We start from the raw sequence: 15,933 nt of genomic DNA on the forward strand, positions 1-15,933 counted from the left end.
TGGGGCATGGTACCGTTATCCCTCCTTTGTCGGGTGATGAAGCAGGCGCACATGACCTGAGAACACAGCCAGTAGTGCTAGAACCAGGGGCTGCAACACCTGTGCAGGGAGACTGCACTTTACCTCTTACGCGATGCAGTCTCTGGATCAGAGCACAAAGGCGCAGCCATGGGAATTGCTGCATTGTGGGCAGAGCGTGAATGTAGATTCGCCCCACGGAGCCAGGGCTCTGAGCTCGAGAGTAATGAGAATCCAAGAGCCTTTTTTTGTTGTTTAATTGAAGTAGGGTTGATTAACAATGTTGAGTGTGGGCTTCTCAGGTGGTGCTAGTGGTAAGGAACACGTCTGCCACTGCAGGGACCGTTAAGAAACACGGGTTTGATCCGTGGGTCAGGAAGATCCCCTGGAGGAGGAAATGGTAATCCACTCCAGTATTCTTGCCTGGAAAATCCTATGGACGGAGGAACTTGGCGGGCTGCAGTCTCTGGGGTTGCAAAGGGTTGAACATGACTTAGTGACTGAACACAAAGTTTCAGGTATATAGCAGAGTGAATCAGTTACACATATACTTTATAAATTTTTTTTAAAGATTCTTTTCCTGTATAGGCCAATGCCTAGGGCCTTGAAAGACTTAATAAGAAGGCCGGGTTAGATTCAATTGGCAGTGATGGGAAGTTAGGGGTGGAAACAAGGCCGTGGTGTGGTTGCCGTGGTTCTTGGCTAAAGGACCAGATAACTCCAAAGCAGAGCCTTTGAAGCCACAATGAGAGAATCACGTGTCAGCATAGCCAACGACCTCTCCTCCCTCCCCACTCTCAGGGCAGCTCCTGCAGGGCAACACGCCTCCCCCCTCCACCACCACCTTCCGCCCCTCAAGGTCATCCATGAGGCAGATTAACTAATGGGGATGAAGCGAGCTGTGACTATGGCTCTGACTTCACCCTGTCTTCCCTTTCACAGATCATCTGCTGTCCAAGGTCAACTCCACTTCCAGCTGCATTGAGCAGCTGGAAAAATGCTGGAGCCAGTACCTGGCGTGCCCGGAAGGTAAGAGCTGAAGGATAAGTAGAGTATACTGCTAGCAACAGCCAGGTGATGTTCAGAAATGTTGGAACATAGCAATGACCATCAGTTCCTTCGCCCCCAGAAAAGGAGTGTGTGTGTCCCTCTTGCAAAGTGGGGAGGAAGGAGGGACCGAAGTGACACCCCTCCAGCAGGACTGAGAACGTTCCCTTTCAACTCCTGCAGATATCAGTGGGCTCCTCCACTCCGTAACACTCCTGGCCCACCTGACCAGTGACACCATCGTTCACGGCAGCGCCACCTGCCTTAGAGCCCCGCCGGAGTCGGCCGACTGTGAGTACTGGAGGGGAGGGGCTGCCCCAAATGCACAGGGAGCCGGGGGGACCTTTGAAAAGTCTCCATCACCTTGCCTCTGCAGCTCTGATTGACGCCTGTAAGCAGTATGGCAAGGAGACCCTCACCTATCTGTCTTTCCTGGAGGAAGAAAGAATCTTCGAGAATGCCGACAGCACAGCCATGAGAAGCTGCCTCACCAGGATCACGGCCATTAGCGAAGTATGATCAGTATTATTTATTCCTGCGGAAGGTAGTTCTTGGAGTGAGGGGTGGGGGCTTCCTTGGGAATCGGTGATGTTCTAAGCCAGTTCTTTCTACACTTGAAACTTGATTTAAAGTAAGAGGACTGTAAAATCTGACCACCTGATTGACTTTCCTGTTCTGCCTAAATCACTGGCTGTTAATGGAGTCTGCTGTGTGATTATCACCATGCTCAGCAGCGCAAAGACGGCTTTCCTGTTTTCAAGGGTTTTTATCTGGTTGGTCAGGTAACATCTGAAATGAAGACAATATATTTATTCACTCAGTGAGTGGTTAACACCCAGCAAATAGTTGAATTCATTGAATATATATACGAGAGAGAGCAAAACGGCTAAGAAGAGAGCGATCACATGGGGAAGGCAGGTTCCCATGGGGGAGAAGTGGGCCTTGAGATGGAGAACCTGAAATGTGTGGATGAAGGATGACTATGGTGAACGAGAAGCTGCCAACCTTTCCTTCTAGACAATGACATAGTCATAGGATTTTTTTTTTAAGTTTTTAAAAAATGTATTATTTATTTGTGACTGCACTGGGTTGGTTGGCGAGCAGGGGCTACTCTGTAGTTGCAGTACGTGGGCTTCTCATTGCAGTGGTATCTCGTGTTCTGGAACACGGGGTCTAGGGCACGTGGGCTTCAGTAGTTGGAGCTCACGGGCTCAGTAGTTGTGGTGTGCGGGCTTCGTTGCCCCACAGCATGTGGGCTCTTCCCAGACTAGGGATCCAGCCGGTGTCCCCTGCCTTGGTGGGCAGATTCTGAACCACTGGCCCACCAGAGATGTCCCACACTATGATCATTCCTGTATATACCTCCTCATGCACACACATAAGAGTTTCTGTATAAACCCAGGAATAGAATTACTAGGTCATAAAATGAATCTCCCACACAGAATGGTAAGTGCAAGAGCAAATCATAGAAAAATACTTGCAGTATCAGTTCAGTCGCTCAGTCGTGTCCAACTCTTTGCGACCCCACGAACTGCAGCACACCAGGCCTCCCTGTCCATCACCAACTCCCAGAGTCTACCCAAACCCATGTCCATTGAGTCGGTGATGCCATCCAACCATCTCATCCTCTGTTGTCCCCTTCTCCTCCTGCCCTAAATCTTTCCCAGCATCAGGGTCTTTTCCAATGAGTCAACTCTTCGCATCAGGTGGCCAAAGTATTGAAGTTTCAGCTTCAATATCAGTCCTTCCAATGAACACCCAGGACTGATCTCCTTTAGGACTGACTGGTTGGATCTCCTTGCAGTCCAAGGGACTCTTAAGAGTCTTCTCCAACACCACAGTTCAAAAGCATCAATTCTTCGGTGCTCAGCTTTCTTTATAGTCCAACTCTCACATCCATACATGACCACTGGAAAAACCGTAGCCTTGACTAGATGGACCTTTGTGGACAACGTAACGTCTCTGCTTTTTAATATGCTATCTATGTTGGTCATAACTTTCCTTCCAAGGAGTAAGTGTCTTTTAATTTCATGGCTGCAGTCACCATCTGCAGTGATTTTGGAGCCCAAGAAAATAGTCAGCCACTGTTTCCCTATCTATTTGCCATGAAGTGATGGGACTGGATGCCATGATCTTCGTTTTCTGAATGTTGAGCTTTAAGCCAACTTTTTCACTCTCCTCTTTCACTTGCAATATGGTTCCTTTTAAATAAAGACCAAAACATGCAATCATTAGTTTTGCAGCCATATCCAACTCTTTGCAACCCCATGGACTACAGCCCACCAGGCTATTCTGTCCGTGGGATTCTCCAGGCAGGAATACTGGAGTGGATTGCCATCTCCTTCTCCAAAACATTCAGACTCAATATTATATTGTTTAAAGATACATTCATAGGGATTTTAAAAACAAACCAAAAAAAGACATGGTAAGTATTCTACTGAATTGTTTGTCTTTAAATGGAAAGTAGGAAGGAAGGCAGATGGAATCAGGGCAGGATATACAGGAGATTTCTAAGTATTGAGGATGTTTCTTAAGCTCGTCCTTAAGTTTGGGTGGTGGATAATATGGGTCATCATATTCTTGACCCACTCATATCTATTTTATACTCTTGTGTGTATAACACTTACTGTTTCTAAAGATCACAGGCTTTGCCATCAGACCAGAGTTTAGATCCCTGCTTCTTCATCTGTTAGCAGTTACTGTGGTCAAGATGTTTGACCTTTCTGAGCCTTGGCTTCCCATCTGTAGGACAGAAATAGTAACTGCCTCGTACGATTCCCCTGGAAGCAAAGTTAAATAAGGGACAGACTGTCTGGTTGGAAGACATCATCCCCATTTGAAGATGTTTTTGAAGTACCTCCCAAGGAGCAAATTCAATCAATGCTACTTTGGGTGGGGTCAGGGTCTGAGCAGCTGCAATTGAGTGGCTTTGTGGGGGTCAATGGAGATGACCTTTTGGAAGGAGGTAGGCTCTGAGTGAGCATAGAGTTGGGAGGAGTGTGGGGTTGCAGAGCTCACGCGGTAGAGAGAATTCCGGACAAGCCCCTCCCTGGCTTGCAGAAGTGTTCCATGGCGGGGTCCTCATACCTTCTGTCATGTGAGGTTTACTGGTCTGCCGCGGGAGGATAAAGAGGAAGTCTGAGGGTGGTCTCAGCGTTCGTGATGCTGTTCACAGGATCTCCTGCCCAGAGGCCTGGACATCAAACAGGAGGAACTGGGGGACCTCGTGGACAAGGAGATGGCTGCCACTTCGGCTGCCATTGAAGCCGCTACGGCCAGAATAGAGGTATGGGAGTGTCTGCGAGATCACCTAAAGTGGTGGTTTGCAACTGCTACCCGTCTGCAGCTTTGTCCGTTGGGTATATCTCAGTCATTCTCTGCAGAAACCCATGTGCGTGCGTGCATACTAAGTCACCTCTGTCATGTCTGACTCTCTACGACCCCATGGACTGTAGCCCACCAGCATCCTCTGTCCATGGGATTCTCCAGGCAAGAATATTGGAGTGGATAGTTATTCCCTTCTCTAGGGGATTTTCCTGAGCTAGGGATCAAACCCAGGTCTCCTGCATTGCAAGCAGATTCTTTACCATCTGAGCCACCAGGAAAGCCCCCTTCTCTGCAAAGCCCCCTACAAAACAAACCAAAACCCAAACCCCCTAGGGTCTCTGAGAAACAGAAAATAGAAAGTTCTAGCCAAGGGAAGATGAGCAGTTTCTGTAAGGATCCCATACTTTGGTGTCAGGCCATCCAACCTCAAGTTCCAGACTGATCACTCACTAGTTGTGTGATTTCCAGTCAGTTACGTTAACCTCGCTGAGATTCAGATTCTGTCTCTATATGATGGTGATGACACTCGTTCCTTCCTCAGAGGGAGGAAGCAGGGGTTCCCAACCTCCGGGCCATAGTCAGGTACCTCCTATCAGATCAGCAGCACCATTAGATTAGAAATAAAGTGCACAGTAAATGTAATGCCTTGGAATCATCCTGAAACCACCCCCCCCAACCCCCCACTGCTGGTCGATGGAAAAATTATCTTCCACGAAATCGGTCCCTGGTGCCAAAAAGGTTGGGGACCACTATTGTAAACAGTTCTGCGTGATAACATACAGGTGTCTTGGGGCCAGGTGCTCAGGAAATCGACAGTAGCTGTTGTCTCAGGGAAAAGCTGAGCGGGCACCTTGGACAGGTCCTTTGGTGGCAGACTCAGGCCATCTGCCTTGGTAGGAGGACCTGGTGCAGCTGCCCCTGTTGGCATGGTGCCATACTTCTCAGAATTCTGGGCTCATCAGCCCAGTACCAGGATGTTAAGACACTCACAGGCCATAGGTCACACCAGCTGCCTCCTACTGAGTAGTTTGGAGCTCTGAGTTGTTTTCCTGCCCTCACGAGAACATGGGTGGGCACTGCTAGGTCTCTCGGCATCTGCGGGATGTCGGACCCAAGATGTAACAGGCCACCGGTGGGTTCTCAGTCTCTGTGATGTATTTGGAAACCCTGCTTCTTTTTGAATAGGAGATGCTCAGCAAATCCCGAGCTGGAGACACAGGAGTCAAATTGGAGGTGAACGAAAGGTCAGTTTGAGCGGCGTGGTGGCACCTGGGTGATGAGGATCCATCTTGTCCTGCCTTGGCTCATACCAATTAGAGCAGAACATTAAGCCGCCACAGGGAACAGCCGAGTCTGTGAAATTGTCAGTATCAGTATGATTATTATTTTTTGGCCATACCACACCCCTTGGCATGTGGGATCCTAGTTCCTGGACCAGAGATCAAACCCGCATCCCCTGGATTGACAGTGTGGAGTCTCAACCCCTGGACCACGAGGGAAGTGTTATTATTAATACCATGATACCACTATTGCATTACAGGGGAAAGGAACCCCAGGAGTCACCACTGTTCTGTTCCTTATGGAGGTGATCCCCATTCCAGTCTCCTCTCTCACACACCTTTCCTTCAGGGCTTCACCTCCAGAATATTCCCTTTCCCATCCCAGGTCTGCCTCACTTTAGGCAAGAAAACAAAAACAGTCTTTGGCATTGTTGTGGATCTCTGTTTTGCACCCTTGACGATTTTGTTGTTCTTGCTCTTTTGCAGAATCCTTGGTTCCTGTACCAGCCTAATGCAGGCCATTCAGATCCTGGTCCTGGCTTCGAAGGAGCTGCAGAGAGAGATAGTGGAGAGTGGCCGGGTAGGCGTGGGTGAGGGCCCTGGGCAGAGCGGGCGTTGGTTACACTGGGTACTGAATCCCAGCTCGCTGAGAGGCTGAGTCTACTCCCTACGCCTTCAGCTAAGTCTTGGTGTATGCCATCCAGCTATGCGTGTCCACCCGAGGGTCCAGCTGCCACTCCCATGGACATCAGCAAATGCCATGGAAAGAAGCTGGGGCGCAGCCAGGTCCCCTGAGGGCAGTGAGCAAGAGCCTCCAGCGACAGGCTCATCACCCCAACCGATGTCACTGGAACCTCCCAGGGAAGCTCAGTGTGCGTTGCACGTCCGAGCCCCCAGAGAAGGAAATGAGGACCTTAGTTGCCAACTTTGCACTGTAGGCTCTGCCATGCCCCTCTCTCTTATTTTTGGCTGTGCAGCATGGCAAGTGGATTTAGTTCCTGACCAGAGATCGAACCTACAGCCCCCTGCAGTGGAAGCTCGGAGTCCTAATCACTGGACCCCACCAGGGAGGCCCCCCCGTCTTCTAGCAGCAGTTTACTGGGTGATGCAGACAGATTCCCTCCGTCACTTGTTGACAGCGTCCCTTCAAGTTTCTCGTTCCTTTGCTGGCATCATCACCCTCTCTTCTCCTTTCTCATATCCCTGTGTGCAGCTGCTGCTCAGGAGACAGTGGTCCAGGGAGGGGGTTATGAGCCTAAAAACAGTCCTGTAAGGAACGAAGGCACATGTGCTTTGGTAGTGCTTTTTATCAGTCTGAGAGGTGATTTTCTGTGTGTGCTCAGTTGTGTTCGACTCTTTACGGCCCCATGGACTGTGTAGCCTGCCAGGCTCCCCCGTCCCTGGGATTCTCCAGGCAAGAACACTGGAGTGGGTTGCCATTTCCTACTCCAGGGGATCTTCCATATCAATCATATATCCCTGATTGATATATGACGCTGTGTAAATTTAAGGTGTACAGAGTAATTGGTTGACTTACACATATGAAGTGATTATCACAGGAAGTTTAGTGAACAGCCATCGTCTCTTATAGATGCAAAATGAGAGAAACTGAAAAAAACTTTTTTTTCCTCGTAATGAGAACTGTTAGGATCTATTCTTGAAAGTAAAATGAAAGTGTTAGTCGCTCAGTCATGTGCGACTCTTTGCCACCCTATGGACTGTAGCCTGCCATGCTCCTCTGTCCATTGGATTTTCTAGGCATGAATACAGTAGTGGGTTGCCAGTATTCAGGGGATCTTCTCCAGGGGATCGTCCCAATCCAGGGATCAAACGCAGGTCTCCTGTATTGCAGGCAGAATCCTTACCATCTCAGCCACCAGGGAAGCTTTGATTTAGTAGCTTTCATACCTAACACATAGGTATATGTTCACCATATTTATCATGTGGTACATTATATCCCTAGTACCTTTGACTGCCTTCCTCGAATTCCCACTCCTCCGACCCCTCAGAAATAATTTTGTTTTTAATATCTATTCATGTGACTGGACTGGGTCTTAGTTGCAGAATGTGGGATCTAGTTCTCCAACTGGGGATCGAACCTGGGCCCCTTGCATTGGGAGCGTGGAATCTTAGCCACTAGGGAAATCCCAGAAATTTTTTTTTTAATCACTGACTGTGTACTCACTGTCCTCTTCTGGCAAATTGCAGAGAGCAACTAGACTCCCTGAAATAAGTTATTTGTATATACATATACTCCAGTACTCTTGCCTGGAAAATCCCATGGACGGAGGAGCCCGGTAGGCTGCAGTCCATGGGGTCGAGAAGAGTCAGACACAACTGAGCTACTTCACTTTCACTTTTCACTTTCATGCATTGGAGAAGGAAATGGCAACCCACTCCAGCATTCTTGCCTGGAGAATCCCAGGGACAGGGGAGCCTGGTGGGCTGCCGTCTATGGGGTCACACAGAGTCGGACACAACTGAATCGACTTAGCAGCAGCAGCATGAATAGTGTATTTTCTTTTCTTTTGATGTGGACCACTTACGAAGTCTTTATTGAATTTGTTATAACGTTGCTTCCGTTTTACGTTTTGATTTTTTGGCCACAAGGCATGTGGGGTCTTAGCTCCCTGAGCAGGGTTTGAACCTGCACGACATGCATTGGAAGGCAAAGTCTTAACCACTGGACCACGAGGGAAGTCCCATTATATATTTTCTTATATGTACAAGATAGAGATATTGCGATGTAATGGAAATGCTGTCAGCTTTGGAGTCAGAAAAGCCTAGGATTTGTTTCTATTTATTTTCTGCGTATCCTAAGTGAAAGTATTTTTGCCTCTCTGAATCTTAGCTTTCTCATCTGTAAAATGGGAATAATAATGTTCACCCCCCTCAGAGTTACTGTGAAGATTGCATGGGATAATACATATAAAAAGTACTTGGCAGGTAGTGGGTACACAATAAAAGGTCGCTATTATTACTTCTCTCTTCCCCAGGGTACAGCATCCCCTAAAGAGTTTTATGCCAAGAATTCTCGATGGACAGAAGGACTTATCTCAGCCGCCAAAGCTGTGGGCTGGGGAGCCACTGTCCTGGTGTAAGTATCTGTCCGACCCAGGGCTCCTCACCTCCACCCCCATTCCAGTGATCCACCCCAGGGAACAACTGAGGGGAAAAATCTGGCCCCTAGAAATGGATTGCTAATAAGGACGTTAATAGAACTGAAAGTTTAAAAAGGAATCTGGGTCTCCTGGGGCATCACAGGAGTGGGGCAGGCAGGCTGGGTTCCCGGTCTGCCAAGGTGATGGAAGTCGTCTCAGTGAGAACAGAGGGGTTACAGCTGTCAGTTTCATAACCCGTCTGGTCTCCTGACTCTCAAGAGACGCAGCTGATATGGTGGTGCAAGGCCGAGGGAAGTTTGAGGAGCTCATGGTGTGTTCACGTGAGATCGCTGCGAGCACCGCCCAGCTTGTAGCCGCCTCCAAGGTAGGATCTGCAATGGGCTCCCCACGAGGGAGAGGGGTCCCCAGTGTCCAGATCGAATTCCTGATGATCTGAGGTGGAGCTGATGTAATAATAATAAAGTCACAATGAACATAATGTGCTTGAAACATCCCTGAAGCCACCACCCCGCCCCCGCCCAGCCTCTACCCTGATCCAGGGAAAAATTGTCTACCGTGAAACCGGTCCCTGGTGCCAAAAGGTTGGAAACAGCTGCCCCAGGGCACTGTAAGGTCTGGCTAAGTTAGAAACCCGAACCCTGGCGCTGGCCCCAAGAACAGACGGTTTATCCAGCATCCAGGTAGGTGGAGTCTCAAATTAAAATTCTGCCTCCAGGGGTCTCCTAAAAGCCTTCGTTCAGCAGGGCGCCCTTCTACCCCGCTCTCCACATGCACTCCTCTTGGTTTCCTCACTTTTATTGCAAATGGCCTTTAAGGGTCCAGCCATGTCTACCCCTGAGCAATCATACGTTCAAGGAGTGCTCAAGTAAGCACAACAGGTTCCACAACCAATGTCTGCCTCTCTTCAGAAGGCTCCAGATTCGAACCATTGCTCCAACTAATCCCAACACAAAGCTCATCACCAACATCTTTCCACGGGGTGTATAGTTCCCCGGGGAGTGTTCTTTTACGGTCCTTGTTTATGGTCCCAGATTGGGTTTCACAACTGGAACACTTTATCAAAATAGAGGGGAGAGAGAAGATGGGATGATTTGAGAGAGTAGCACTGAAACATATGCATTGCCACGTGTAAAGTAGAAAGCCAGTGTGAATCTGCTATATGACACAGGGGACCCAAAGCCAGTGTTCTGTGACAACCTAGAGAGGTGGGATGGGGAGAGAGGTGGGAGGGCGTTTTAAGATCTAGAGAGGTCTTAAGGTCTACAGCCATGTGTATGCGTATGGCTGATTCATGTTGATGTATGGCAGAAAGCATCACCATATTGTAGAGTAATTATCCTCTGATTAAATGTAAATTTTTCAAAAACTGATACAGTTAGAGTTCAAGGCCACCAGGCAAATAAGCCAGAAATGATTTTTGATACTAGAGGGTGATGGCAGCGGTTGACCCCCATAGGGAGTGATTTTCGAGAAGTTCGTGGGTGGCCACGGCAGAGCCCATACATTTGTCAAGAGCCGTCAGTTGACTGTTGCGTGACCCTAAATCTGCTTGGTCCTGGCAGGTGAAAGCTGATAAGAACAGCCCAAACCTGGCTCAGCTGCTGCAGGCCTCTCGGGCCGTAAACCAGGCCACTGCCGAGGTTGTGGCCTCAACTATTTCTGGCAAATCACAGATCGAGGACACAGGTAGGCTTTCAGAAGCCAAGCTTTTCTTCTCCATCGTGTGTGGGTGGGTACCTTCTTCTCCACCATCCCAATTTCCCACAGGCTGGCTTCCAAATTCTGTCTCGTTTTTCGTCTTTGTACATTCCAACTTATTTTCTTGTAAGTTGAGACACCCCATGGGCATGCTATTGATAGCACTATATGGACAGGCCTTAGCTAGATTTTCCATTGAGTCATTCCTCTGAATTCACAGAAATGACCCCCCAGGCCTAATTGTCCATTAAGGGAGCACGGAGCAGTTCCGATCCTGGTTACCCTGTCTTCCTTCTACTCTGCCCCTTACTTACATCCACGCATTTGTTGGTAAATGACAAACCAGGCATTTCAGCAGAACATTGGCATCGGCCACTTCTCAAGTAAATGTCAGCTGGAGTATCATTCAACAAGACCCTCGTTTTCCCATTCTTACAGACAGCATGGACTTCTCAAGCATTACGCTGACCCAGATCAAACGGCAGGAGATGGATTCCCAGGTAGGAACTCCATCAGTAAGTTTAATCAGACTATTGCCTATGACACTGACCCCAAATATTATTTCCATGGGGAGAAGTCAGAGACTTGGAGAAATGAATACAGATATACATATCACCCCAAGAATGAACATAAATGATGCTGGAAGAAAACAGTGGAGGTGGAGATAGTTGATTAGGAAAGATCAGAATCTTGGGCAGGTAGCATTGACATACATACACTTATTGTTTAGTTGCTAAGTCGTGCCTGGCTCTTTGCAACTCCATGGACTGTAGCCCACCAGGCCCCTCTGTCCATGGGTTTCTCCAAGCAGGAATACTGGAGTGGGTTGCCATTTCCTTCTCCAGGGGATCTTCCCGACCCAGGGATCAAACCCTTATCTCCAGCATTGGCAGGAGAATTCCTTCCTGCTGAGCCTCCAGGGAAGCCCATATATGTACATAGCCATGTGTAAATTTAATAGCCCGGGAAGCTGCTGTATAACACAGGGAGCTCCGCTCAGGGCTCTGTGATGACCTAGTGGAGTAGGATTGGGGGTAGGAAGGAGGTCCAAGCAGCAGGGGGAGATACACACACACACATATATATACACACACACATACGGGTGATTCACTTCATTGTACAGCAGAAACCAATAAACATTATAAAACAATTATACTCCAATAAAAAAAATTCCTAAAGTTAACGAGAAGGAAAAACCAAGAACCAACCCTTCCTTTAGTGAGATTGTACCTTTTCCTCCACAGTAGTAACCCTAAGTTATCCCAATACCTCAAAAAGACCAGAACCATTGTATTTGGTTTCTTCCTGGACTTACAGAGAACTGGGATTGAAAGATGGGTTGTAACTAGATTAGAATATATCATACAGATAGACTTAACATTAGAGTTGTCCTTCCCCCACGCCATGTTTCCCCCCATTTCTTTCTGTTTTTATTTATTGAACAATGTTATGTCAGTTTCAGTGATTTGATGTTTACATATACCATGAAATGATCAACTTCAGTCTAGTAACCATTTATCTCCATACAAGTTATTACAATAATATTGACCATGTTCCTTAAGCTTTATATTACATCCCTATGACTTATTTATTTTATAACTGGAGGTTTGTACCTCTTAATACCTTCACTTATTTCCGCCCCCCTTCATTCTTGCAACTTCTGTTCTCTGTATCTGTGAGTCTCTTTTCGTGTTGTCTTGTTTTTTAGATACCTCATATAAGAGAGATTATACAGTGTTTTTCTTTCTCTAGCTGACTTATATCACTTATAAGACCTTCTAGATCCATCCATTTGTTGAAAATGGCAGGATTTTTTATTTAATAGCTGAGGGTGGCTCAGCAGTAAAGAATCCACCTGCAGTGCAGGAGACCTGGAGTCGTAGGTTCGATCCCTTGGCTGGGAAGATCCCCTGGAGGAGGAAATGGCAACCCACTCCGGTAATCTTGCCCGGAAAATTCCACAGACAGAGTGTGGCAGGCTACAGTTCATGGGGTCACAAAGAGTCGGACACGACTGAGCAACTTTCACAAACATTCAGTAGGTTTTTAGTTAGTGATTTATCAGAGCAATATGAGATAAGCTCTTCTCTTGTTTAAGCATTGGTCGTAAAGCAGCATTCATTTTCAACAGAGGATTCCAGTGAGAAAGACCCTGGGATAGATGGATGAACCAGAGGGTGGAGAAATCAGAGCAGAGACAAGGGTGAAATTGAGGGCTGGTTGAGCTATGGAAACAGCATGCATAACAGAGAAGAAGTCCCAGACCACAGAGGAAAGGGATTAGTCGACATGAGACCGTTCTCAGGTCCCTGCTCAAAGAAAAGGCCAATTTTCCCCACAGGTTAGGGTGCTAGAGCTGGAAAATGAACTGCAGAAGGAGCGTCAGAAACTGGGAGAGCTTCGGAAAAAGCACTACGAGCTGGCTGGGGTTGCCGAGGGCTGGGAGGAAGGTGAGCCTGGCCGAGGACTGCGCAGCCTGTGGGGGTCGGGGAGGATGTGATGAGGGCCTTCCCCCTCCAGGAAAGCTGAACCAGGAACTTCTCCCTCCTCCCTGTACTCAGAGCCTCCCTTCTCTCTAGTGTTGAACAGCCTGAGAGCCCCAAACTGGGGTAGACCGTGGTGAACAGAAAGCTTTTGTAGTCACCTTTCAAGACTTCCTGGTGGCTCAGACGGTAAAGCGTCTGTCTACAATGTGAGAGACCTGGGTTCAATCCCTGGGTTGGAAAGATTCCCTGGAGAAGGAAATGGCAACCCACTCCAGTACTTCTTGCCTTGAAAATCCCATGGATGGAGGAGCTTGGTGCAGGCTACTATCCATGGGGTCGCAAAGAGTCGGGCACGACTGAGCGACTTCACTTCATTTCAAGACCTAAATGTTGACCAGTGGTTGGCCACTCACCACTATAGCCTTTCGGGCTCAGTTAACCTGGTTTTCTCCCCCAGGAGTTTTGTTTTAGGTCAGCATTCAGTTGAGTGGTGAATGGATGAACAGTGAATGGTGAAGACCCCAGCAGACAGGGTTAGTGAGTTCCAAGCTTCCAGCTGCCTAGAACCAGTGATGGGTAGCCATGGCCAGAAACTGAAAGGAGTCAAGAGCTAGAAACAGGGTGGAGTGGAGGAAGGTTTGGCCCACCAGCCCAGGAACTCCCGGTCTCCCAGAATCTGAGCGGACTGCTTTTCTACACGTCCAAAGAGGCCAACTTGATCAACCAAGATCGTGATTCTTGTTGGGCTCGCCAGCTCTGGGAACCCACCACAGATGCCTCCTTGGACACTTGACCCGGGAGATTCACTTACGATCACATGCATTTTAGAGCCCAACCTGGCAGCCGTGGTTGTTGGTTAGATGAATGCATGCGTGTACGAAACACTGTGAAACAGAAGTAACTTATCTTTTAGGAACCGAAGCACCACCATCTACACTGCAAGAAGCGAAAACCGAAAAGGAATAGAGTCACATCGATGCCCCACATGTCAGAGTGTAAATCCTTGCTGCCCATAAATGCACGCGCGCGCGCGTGTGTGTGTGTGTGTGTGTGTGCGTGCGCTCTGCCCCCCAGTCACGGGCCAGACCGTGGGGGTCTACCCCAGGCCTACCCAGGCCTTCCAAAGATTCCTTCCGCAGGGACACCCTCTGTGTTCCAGCCCATGATCTGGGTTCTGTCACAGCCCCTCCCCCAGAGGAGGGGGGACTAGGGCCACCCCAACAGAGGGGACCTTCTTCCTGGAAAGTCCTGCTTTACCCCCAAACATCTGTCCTTTTTGGCGGGGGGTGGGGGCGCTGCTGCTGCTGAGCTGGAGAGGAAAGATCTTACGGCTTTTCTGTCTTCCTTTCAGTCTTTTCCGTTTCATCATTTGCACAAACTTGTGAGCACCAGAGGGCTGATGGATTCCAAACCGGGACCCGACCCTGAGTCTGCGCAGAGTCGGAAGTGGAGCAGAAGCGTCCTGGCAGAGAATGCCAAGGCTGTGTCCCCTCTTTTGGCAGTTCCATGGATTCCCACTGCTTCTTATGGTGGTTGGCTGGGTTGTTTTTTTCTTTTTTTTCCCCCAAGTTCTACTCACATAGCCAACTCTCCCAGGGGATACCCCTGAAGCCCTGGGCTATTGCGGGCCCCCTAACCACAGCAGCTCACAGCGACGGTGCTGACCAGGCTTCGCCGTGGTGCTCCCCGCCAGCCCCCGAGCCGAGTGTCCTGCTGAGCGAGTGTGGGTCCACCGAGGCCACTCCCCGGGGTTGAGCGGAAGGAGAGCGAGTGCCTTGCCTTCTAAAGCTGGAGCCCAGCCGAAAGCCTCTGCCCACCTTCACAAGGGAAGGGGATGACAGAGAGAGGGAGAGGAAGGATGCATACAGCCCAGGTCTTCAGGAGTCCCGCCCATCTTAGAAACTCCCTATGACTGGGCTAAAAAACCTTTACCCCATGCTTGAACCCAGCCGGTGAGAGTTGCCACACTTCCTGCCCCCCCCCACCCCCAAAGGAATGTTCCATGGTCTCTCAAGTTGGCACCTCCCTTCAGACATAGCCAGGGCCCTAAGGGGGAACATGTGAGGGGTTTCAATCCCTTTCTGCCTTGGCATCCTCTTGAATCTCAAGGAGATAGTTCCATGTTCTACCTAATCAATAGACCCAGAAGATCAGGCCATCTTGCTTCCAACAGGAAAGAACCCTGGGCTTGGTTTGGTACCTTGAATATTTATGACTAACCTCCGTTAGCAGCAGCAGCAATCGCAACCTACAAAAAAAAATGCTGGCAGCAACTGAGATTTCAGGTGTGACTATGGCAAGGCATGCATCGCTGCCCTGGGACATCTGTCTTTAAGAGGCAGAAACAAGGTCAAGATCTGGTCTGTTACCAGTTTGGATCTCGAAGCAAGAAAGTTCTCAGAGAATCTGGGTCAGGGAAAACCAGAGGGGGGAGGGGACCCCTGGCTCCGACCCCTTCCAACCACACGTCCCGGGCCCTTGCTGCCTTGCGAACAGAATGAAGGAGGAAGATGAATGAGAAGGAGGAGCGTGAACAGTGTCCTGGAGATGGGCAGCTCGCCAGCACTTCACCTCCAGATGGACTCCGGAGTTTAAGTGACCTTCCCATCTTGGACAGACGATGTCTTCCTTCCTTTATCTGTAGCAGCTCATAGATTGTAGCCAACAAGCACGTCCCAGGACCTGTCCCCAAGGACCATAGCTGAGTGCGGCTACGTGACAGGTTGTGAGACCCCTGTTTGATCACTGTGAATCCACTCTCCTTCCTACCCACCCACCACCAACTCCCTCTCTCTCCGTTTTCTCAGGCACTTGAAGAGCTGCCTCCCATTAACTCAGATTATCAGACTCAAATGTGTGCTCTCCAAACTGGGCTAAAGAGGCGGCAGCCATAGAAACTGACCCGGTCTTACGTTGACTGCTTCTTTGTGCTCAGCTATGGATATTTTTCCATCC

At 48.9% G+C, this 15,933-nt stretch overlaps 1 protein-coding gene across 8 annotated transcripts in view; it reads left to right on the forward strand.

The window, feature by feature from the left end:
- Positions 1-15,707, forward strand: part of HIP1 (huntingtin interacting protein 1) — a 134,404-nt gene extending 118,697 nt beyond the window's left edge. For 4 of the 8 annotated variants that reach the window (XM_070362962.1, XM_070362964.1, XM_070362957.1 and 1 more), the window contains exons 20-31: positions 961-1,047; positions 1,249-1,356; positions 1,442-1,578; positions 4,241-4,351; positions 5,578-5,636; positions 6,159-6,252; positions 8,669-8,769; positions 9,053-9,158; positions 10,357-10,480; positions 10,931-10,992; positions 12,834-12,942; positions 14,330-15,707. In XM_070362962.1, the coding sequence (XP_070219063.1) occupies positions 961-1,047; positions 1,249-1,356; positions 1,442-1,578; positions 4,241-4,351; positions 5,578-5,636; positions 6,159-6,252; positions 8,669-8,769; positions 9,053-9,158; positions 10,357-10,480; positions 10,931-10,992; positions 12,834-12,942; positions 14,330-14,406 (1,175 nt within the window). In that variant the 3' untranslated portion in view covers positions 14,407-15,707. Of the gene's footprint in view, positions 1-960; positions 1,048-1,248; positions 1,357-1,441; positions 1,579-4,240; positions 4,352-5,577; positions 5,637-6,158; positions 6,253-8,668; positions 8,770-9,052; positions 9,159-10,356; positions 10,481-10,930; positions 10,993-12,833; positions 12,943-13,891; positions 13,974-14,329 lie in introns of all 8 variants that reach the window. The other 4 variants (XM_070362965.1, XM_070362959.1, XM_070362960.1 and 1 more) reach the window with 2 other exon arrangements.
- Positions 15,708-15,933: the final 226 nt, after the last annotated feature.

This window comes from Bos mutus, chromosome 25 (genome assembly GCF_027580195.1).
Source record: "Bos mutus isolate GX-2022 chromosome 25, NWIPB_WYAK_1.1, whole genome shotgun sequence".
NCBI classification, from domain to species: domain Eukaryota; kingdom Metazoa; phylum Chordata; class Mammalia; order Artiodactyla; family Bovidae; genus Bos; species Bos mutus.